Here is an 8281-nt window from a genome sequence, read left to right as displayed (position 1 = left end):
GAGCACAGACCCTGCGGGCCTCTCCTCAAAGGAGGCCCTGGAGCCCCTGAATCAGAGACAGGAAGGAGGATGGGGCGGGTTCGTGCTGTTGGGGACACTTTAGGAATACGAGAACGTCTGGGAAGGATGGTGCGATGTCTGCCCAGCGTGTAAAGGTGCTGAACGTCCTGAGCTACTCAGTGAAAACTGGCTAATATGGTAAATTCGCTCTTCAGCACCGGAAGGGCTGATGCTGAGAAGCTCTAGTAGTTCAGCCACCTGATGGAAAGAGCCTGCTCTTTGGAAAAGACCCTGATGCTGGGAAAGACTGAAGGCAGAAGGGAACGCCAGAGGACGAGATGGTTGGGTGGCATCACCGACTCGATGGACATGAGTTTGAGCAAGCTCCGGGAGTTGGTGACGGACAGGGAGGCCTGGCGTGCTGTGGTCCATGAGATGGCAGAGTCGGACACGACTGAGCGAACAAACATCAGTATTTCACCGGGACTAAAAAGAACAAAACTCCAAGCAGCTCAAGGCCCGCTGACAGCTCCTCTGCAGGCAGAGCCGGGCCCCCCAGCCTGGTCTCCCAAACGCGGCCATTCATCCATTCGCTCCTGTTCGTCAAGACACACGGGTTGAGCAGCCCCCCCGTGAAGCCCCGGGCTGGGCGTGGCCTGGCAGGGTCCCAGGCCAGGCCCCTCTGATTCTGCAGTAGAGGCAGGGCTGTCAGGGTCTCCAGTTATTGGCCGAGGCCTCTGGCTCCATCACTGCCGGCCCGGTGAGGGTCGCAGGCCAGCGGGCCACGTGCGTGGTGGGGCATCGGCCGTCTGGGGGTGCACGGCCTCTTGGCAGGGCCTGTGGGTGGGGGATGACAGCCCCGACCTCCGGGTGAGATGTAGGCCCCCTGCTCTCGACGGGGTGACAGGCCTGCACGTCCCGGAAGGGTGGGGACCTCAGGCCTGGCTGAGAAGGTGGCAAGGGCACCTGGCTGCCTCACTGGACAGCCCGTACTCCCAGGGGCCTGTCCCCAGGTCCCCCCAGCCAGGCAGGCACAGCGGAGGGCCAGCCCAGGGAAGCTCCGAGGGGCCTCTTTAGGGAGGGGGGTGGTGTGGGGCAAGGGAGGGACCCGGCCCCCAGAGCACCCCCCGCCTCTGCCAGCTCGGTGGGGGCCATCCGCTCCTGTCCGGGAGGATGGGAAGCGGGTACACACTGGGCATCTTTCAAGCCCGGAGGCCCCTGCCTGCTCCCGCCCATCCCCCACGCCTGGGCTGGGAGCCCCCCAGGGGTCCTCACCCACTCTGGTCCCAGGCCACCTTCAGGCCCCAAGGACGACACCCGCAGAGGCCGGATGCGCTGCGGACTGGGATGTGTGGACCCCTAGGCGAGCAGAGACGTGGCCTGGACCCTGAGTCCGGGGCGGGGGCGGGGGCGGGGGCGGGGGGTGGGGGTGGGGGTGGGTCCTAGGTCCCTCTGCTGATCTACAAAAGAAAACCTCATTCATCAGGCAGGACTATTAACGCCACTGGGGCCCACGTCTTTAAGGCTCCAGCAGTAGTCTGGAAGTTTCTCCGGGGACGGGTCCTGGTTCCATGCTGCCCCGACTGAGGACGGCACACTGGCCCAACGGAGCCTCTTCTGAGAAAGTGCACCGCTTTCAAAACGACCGTTTCCAAACCTCTGCGGCCGTGAGGTCCTCAGCCCCCAACACGGGAGAAGGGGCGGTGCCTGGGAGGCCTCCTGGGGGTGAGCCCAGCCCCCTCCCGGGCCCCTGCCTCCCGGCGCAGCCCGCGGGCGGAGTCCTGGGAGGCGGGACCGCAGGGCCGAGCCGCAAGCGCGGCCTGGCCGCGTGGAGACGCACGTGCGGGCACGGCGGCTGGCTGACGCCTCGCAGATGACCGCCCCGTCCTGGGTCCCCGCAGCAGGACGCTCCGCGGGGTGGCCCACTGAGCTGGACCCCAGTCAGAGGCCGAGAGGGGGCCGGTCCTCACGGGGGCAACTCCGAGCCGTGTCCCCCTCCCTCGCCCGGGACGCAACCGCGGCCCGCCGGGACGCACTCCTACGGGACTGTCCGGCTTCCCGCGCGTCGGCAAGGCCGCTGTCTCACCGTCCCATGCTCGGTGGGGACGTCTCCCCCTGCGGTCACACGTGTCAGGGCCTAGACCCCAAAACCTCACTGGATCCCTCTTGACAGATGACGGAGAAGAGTTGCTCTGTTTACTCCTAACTGGGGTTCACAAACGATGTCGAGTGTCAGTCAGTAACGCTTAGTTTATTCACGTGGGTAGCACTTAAAATCCGTTACGCTTTCATGGTTACATTTTCCACACTAAGCATCAAACAACGTCCACTCTACCCCCCAAGGGCCCCGCACGACATCCCTCCACGGTCACCTGAAAACCATACGCGGCACGCTCGCTCCTGGTGCCCACGCTCACAGAGCCGCCCCGCACACCCGGGCCCCTGGGCAAGAGCCGCTGGCCTGTGAGAGCCCCGCGGAAGCTTCTCACGGAGCCCTCGGCGCCCGGGGGGAGGGCGAGGGGCCGCTGTTAAGGAAGGCTCTGCCAGGGCGGCTGCCTAAAGCTGGGGACCCCCGCCCGAGGCAGGGAGCTCTTTGGAGGAGCGGGGCCGAAGCTCTAGCTCTCAGCTCAGCGCACGTGCTCAGGACCCGATGAGCCCAGACCCACACTAGGAATCGGAGGTGGCCCCGCGGGACAGAAGCTTGTAGACTCCCGCCTTCCTGCCAGGAGAGCAGCTCCGGGTCCAGGAAATGGGCGAGCTGAGGTGCAGCGCGGACTGCTTGCAGAGGACGGGGATGAAAGCCGTCAGCGTGAGAGTGACTGCAGCCCTCAAGCGGCCAGGTCGCCTGGGGAAGGTCTGGCTCCCTGAAGCTCCGGGAGGGGTCGCCCGGCGTCGGAGATCACCTTCACACCGCCCTGCGCTCAAACGGAGCCTAGATTCACACACGCAGCGGCAGGAGGAGAGGGCGTGTCAGAGCATGCACACACGCCCGAGCCACGCACGGCCGGGGCGGCGGGACCCCGCGTGTGTGCCGGGCAGCGGGGGGCCGTGGCCGCCAGGGGGGACGCGCGGGCGCGGCGGGAGGGGCAGGGGCGGCCGGCGGCTCCGCCCCCCCCCCCCCCCCCCCCGCCCCCGGCCCCATGCGCCCCCCGCCCCATGCGCCCCCCGCAGGAGGCGGGCCGCACGCGAGTGCCCTCGGCTGCTCCGCCGCAGCCGTCTAGAGGGGGCCCTTGGTCGACTTCTTCTTCTTCGACTCCTCTCTGTGCTTCGGCTTCTTCCTCTTGCCGCCTTCTTTGAATCCTAAGGAGACAGGCTTGTGAGACGCTGCAGGCGGCAGTGCGTGGCTCTAAACATCCCCTCCCCGGCTGACACACCGCTCGGCAAACGCCACCTGCTCCGCATCGGAGGCCCAACAGAAACACGAGCTGACTCAATGCCCGGCAACGAAAGCCCCTCACACCAGCACCCGGGGTCCCAGAGGCCGAGTGCCTGCCCGCCCGCCCGCCCGCCCGCCGGGAGCCCACTGCCCCACGCCCGGCCCCACAACCCACCCCGAAGCACCCAGGGGTTCCTCTGTAGGCAGAAGCCCAGCAGTGACCATGTCCCGCCTTCCTGCCTGCCCGAGGCTGGGGAGAAGGACGAGGGCCCAAACCACTCGCCTTCTGGAGTTCTACCTGGAGCCAGGCACCCAGGGCCGCTCTGCACAAACGGCTCAGGGCCTGTGGGCGCGTCCACACGGATGCAGGGGGCAGGGACGCTGAGTATGGGGGAGAAGAGACGACTGTGACGTCCTGCCCAGAACCAGACCAGGGCCACTGCAGACCCATGAGCCGGCACACATGGCCCCAAGCCTGAGAAGGCCCCCTAAGCGGCCCCGGGTTTCATATTACGCAGCAGGTGCATCTCAGAGCGAAACCACTGGGGCCCCAGCCTGTTCAAAGGCCCTGCACCCACTCGGGGACCCCTTCTCAGAACCAACACCCCAGTGGGCAGGGCGCTCAGGGACCCCTTCTCACAACCAACACCCGCTGGGCAGGGCGCTCAGGGACCCCCCTTCTCTCAGAACCAACATCCAGTGGGCAACACCTGGGGACCCCTTCTCAGAGGACCAACACCCAGTGGGCAGGCCTGCTCGGGGACCCCTTCTCAGAATCAACACCCAGTGGGCAGGCCCACTCAGGGACCCCTTCTCTCAGAACCAAAACCTGGTGGGCAGGCCCACTCAGGGACCCCCTTCTCAGAACCAACACCTGGTGGGCAACACCCGGGGATCCCCTTCTCAGACCCAACACCCGGTGGGCAGTCCAGCTCAGGGACCCCTTCTCAGAATCAACGCCGAGGTGGGTGGGCCCACTCGGGTGTCAACAGGGCTGGTGTCAACCACAGCCTCCCACCTGCAGGCACCTGGGCGGGACCCACGGCCAAGCGCGAGGCCACAGTCACTTTGCTTTTCCTGCCGAACCCTCCTCTCCCGAGACGCCCTGCAGCAGCCACTGTCCTCCCCTGCATGGGCCTGGCCTCCACTACCCACGGGCTGCATGGGCCTCACTGTGGCCCCTGGTTCCACCTCCTGACCAGACGTCTAAACAAGCGCCTCGAGGCAGGTCCTTCCAACCAGAGGGACCCCTTCCAGCCAGGAGACCCCCATCAAGTCCTGTGTGTCCAGGAAGCTGGACTCATGGCCGTGTCCCCCACCACGTCCCGCCTGCGTGCCGTCAGGGCCAGGAGGTGGCAATGAGCCCGGGGAGCATGCCCGCAGGCCCACAAGAGGCACAGCAAGCCTGTCCCGAACTCACCCAGCCCTTCTGTCCGCCTCCATCTTTCACTCGACCACCCAGAAGGTTATCTGCCATCCCTGGGGCTCTGCGGACCTGGCTCAGGGCCCAGCACACCCAGCGTCCAGCGGGCGGACACAACAAGCCCTGTCCTCAGGGGCAGCCCTGGACCTGTTCCACGTTGAGGGGGCGCCAGGGGGGCTACAGGCACCAAGCTGCCAGCAGTAAGTTCCAGGAGAAGAAAGCAGCAGGCCCTGTCCTTTCAGGTCCCTGCCTTGCCCCAGGTGCAGTCAGCCCCACTGAGACGCCATCCCGACCCGGCGGGTGAGGGGCCACCTGTCCCTCCACCTCGTGGCCAGCTGTGGTCAGCCTGGCGACTTCCGGCCCTGAGAACCAAAGTGATCGCTGAGAACTGAGGAACAACCCCAACTATCGATTCCCGACGCCTGGCTCCAGACTCAGCCAGGTCCAGCCTGCACAGAGCCGTGCCCTCAGACGTGATACAGAACCTTCTATGAGGACCGCAGTTCACAGACCCCCATGGGCCCCCCAAGATAACGGCGGGTCAAGAAGCTGAAATAGGGCGGGACAGGGCCCGTGTGATCCCGGGCAGGAGCCCTCCACTGGAGGAGGGGGGGGCCAGGTCGGCACCCGGGACCCAGCGAGAGGGCCCCCAGGGGCAGGGGGCCCCAAGGCCGCGCGCATGATCAGCACGAGGGCGGGAAGCGGGGTCAAGCGGCTGACGGAGGGCTCCTGGGGGCAGGCTGTGCCCGCAGGCTCTGCCAAGTCAACACACACATGCGGTGCTGGGAGCCTGGCGCCCGTTTAATGTGGCCGCGCACGGCCGCCCCCACCCACCCGTCAGGCCAGCACGCAGCAGCACAGGAGGCGTCTCGGTCCTCGGGAGCCCCGCGGCGGCCGGGGGGCGGGGTCCCGGTGCACACCTGCGCAGAAGGCGCCCGGCGCGTCCTCGTCCTCCCCCGCGGCGTGCGCTGCCGGCCGGGGCGGGGGCGCGGGCCGCGGCGGCCGCAGCGAGCGGGCGCTGGAGCTGGCGGGCTGGGCGGGCAGCGCGCTCTGGCCTCGTCGCAGGCACTCCTCCGCGAAGGCGTCCTCGTCGGCCACACCTGAAAGCAGAGGGCGAGACGCGCGTGAGCCGGGCCGGGGCCGCGTCCTCGCGCCTGCGGGGCCGGAGCTGAGCCTCGCGGAGAGAAAGGGGGGACCAGGCTGGGCCTCGCCGGGCCCCGGGCTCAAGGATCCCGAAAGCCCCCCGTTGGCCCCGGGGCAACAGCGGGGCCGTGCTGCACGGGCATCGCCCCGGGGAGAGGGCAGGGCCGGCCGTGGGCCCTGCCGCGATGGAGGCAGCAGACTCCCCGCGTCCCCCGCGCAGGCCGGAGCGCCGCTGGAGCTCTGAGCCGAGGACCCGCACACTCGGTCACTTGTCACACCAGACAAACGGCCGAGGCCGTGCCTCCGCGCTCAGGGGTTGTGTTTCTATCAGTCTTTTCGAAAATGGGAGGAAGTTCTGCATATGATGCGAACACCAGGAACACCAGAAAGAAACAAGTGGCAGCCACCACCGAGCGACTTCCGGCTTCCTTCTCTGCAGTCACAGCGCCCTACGCGAGGGCACGCTGCCAGCAGCCCAGAAACGTGGGAAATGGGGACCCCGGGTGGTGGGGGCATGGGGTCATGCACGCCAGTGCCCCCTCAGCTGCCCCGCCCACCGCAGACCCCACTCCAGTCCCGCTGCCCCCTGGGGAGGACAAGATGACCGCTATGCTCCCGAGATGAAAGCCCTGCTCTGCCCTGGTAACCGGGCCCCAGGCCCCAGGCTCGGTGCTGTGCTGGGGCGCGGGGCCTCGCCTCTGTCCTCTCCAGACACGCCTCCTCCCCAAACCCCACACCTGCCCTGGCCAAGGAGTCCTCCTCCAGGAGCACAGGCGCTCACCCTCCAGGCGCAGCTGACTCTGGGGAGCCCAGACCCGGGGCCTGCGCCTCCAGGGCTCCTGAGCGGGCGCCGCGCCCTGCGAAGCCTCTGCCCGCCCTGCAGGCCTGGCAGGCGCCCTGGGGCGGGCCGCCACCAGCCTCATGGTCCCCTCCAGCAACACACACGCAGGCCTGGCAGCAGGGAGGGGTACCTGGTGGTCAGCGTGGGGCCCTGGCCACTCTCACAGCAGACATCCACCCCGAGGGGCGCTGGCTGAGGAAGCAAGCCGGGCTGTGACCCTTACTCCCGGCCCCCCGCCTGCACAGGGCTGCCTCACCACCCCCGAGGGGTCACCAGCACCACGGGGACACGGGCTGTGTGCGTGAACAGAGCGCCTCTGGGACACGACCGTCTGCGGGAGGAAAGTGCGTGAGTGCAGGGGCGCGAGGCGGAGCAGGGCTGGGAGCTCCCAGGGGCCTACGGGTTGTGGGGTCCAGCACACAGACACAGGCATGACCCCCAAATACACGGAACACTCCGGGGGAGGGGGCCCCAGAGCCACAGCTAATACATGACCGTGACGGTGACGCGACCTCCAATCCGCAGGACGCAAGTGGGGAGGGTGGGCGGCCCAACCCTGCCGCCGAGGGTCAACCTCAGGCCCACACTGGGCTCCCGTCCACCCGGCAGGAAGCAGCCGGCTGACCACTCCCGGGGGCTTCAACGTGCTTTTGCAGGGACACCGCGCCGCCAGGTGGGGCCCAAGTGTCCAGGTGCTAGACAGGCTCACTGTGGGCAGCCACGTGCCCACAACGGCCTGGATGTGGAAGGGTGGGCATCCTGGGGGTCAGCCTGCTGCCGGTACCCACCTCGGGTCACCTCAGAACCCCAGGGCCCATCAGCTGTGCAGGAGAGGCGGGGCTCCCCCAGCCCCGTCCCGCTCAGGGAAACCCCCGGCGCGTCCGTGTGAGGGTGAGGCCAGCCCACCAGGCTGTGCGCGGGATGCCCCTCTGCTCTGGAAGGGCTCCAGGGGCGCGAGCGCACAGACAGGGGCCCCGTGGGAGCCGCAGAGCCCCTCCCGGCCCCAGCACCTCCTCAGTCCTCGGGGCTGCACCTGCCGTCTGTCTGGGCACGAAGCTCTCTGGAGACACCAGGCCCGCCGTGTGGGGCACACAGGACGCCAGGCTTCCACTCCACTGCGGGGGAGAGGGTTCGGTCCCTGGTTAGGGAACTAAGATCCCGTGTGCCCCGTGGCATATAAATAAAATGAAAAACATGTTTAAGTTCGACAGCTGCTCTTATTTTACAAAAGCACACAGCACAGAGCTCGGGGCTCGGGGCCTGGCGATCCCCCCGAAGACTGGGGCCCACTGTAGGCCAAGGGGGGACCCTCCTGGGCCCCAGGGTCCTCTCGGCATGCAGACGGCCGTCTACCCCCGACCAGGGCGCACACGCACCCGTGAGGCTGGAACCAAGGGCAGCTCGTGCACTCTCACGCGGGGTGGCCCCTCCCACACCCCCGGGCCACACCCAGCTCGGCGAGGGGCCCGTGCTGTGCTGTGCTGACCCGGCACCCGCC

The 8281-nt window shown here is 67.9% G+C and overlaps 1 protein-coding gene across 9 annotated transcripts in view; it reads right to left on the bottom strand.

Moving 5' to 3' along the window:
* Positions 1-2232: 2232 nt before the first annotated feature.
* Positions 2233-8281, bottom strand: part of DNAJB6 (DnaJ heat shock protein family (Hsp40) member B6) — a 58235-nt gene continuing 52186 nt past the window's right edge. For 7 of the 9 annotated variants that reach the window (XM_042249100.2, XM_060415241.1, XM_060415240.1 and 4 more), the window contains 2 exons: positions 5720-5899; positions 2233-3300 (listed from right to left, as the gene is read on the bottom strand). In XM_042249100.2, coding sequence (XP_042105034.1) covers positions 3218-3300; positions 5720-5899 — 263 coding nt within the window. In that variant the 3' untranslated portion in view covers positions 2233-3217. Of the gene's footprint in view, positions 3301-5633; positions 5900-6335; positions 7899-8281 lie in introns of those variants that run through there. The other 2 variants (XM_042249101.2, XM_027969072.2) reach the window with 2 other exon arrangements.

The sequence above is a fragment of the Ovis aries genome, chromosome 4 (genome assembly GCF_016772045.2).
Source record: "Ovis aries strain OAR_USU_Benz2616 breed Rambouillet chromosome 4, ARS-UI_Ramb_v3.0, whole genome shotgun sequence".
Taxonomy (NCBI): Eukaryota; Metazoa; Chordata; class Mammalia; order Artiodactyla; family Bovidae; genus Ovis; species Ovis aries.
The sequence above is the reverse complement of the archived record's forward strand: the minus strand, read 5'-3'. Positions and strand labels throughout refer to the sequence as shown.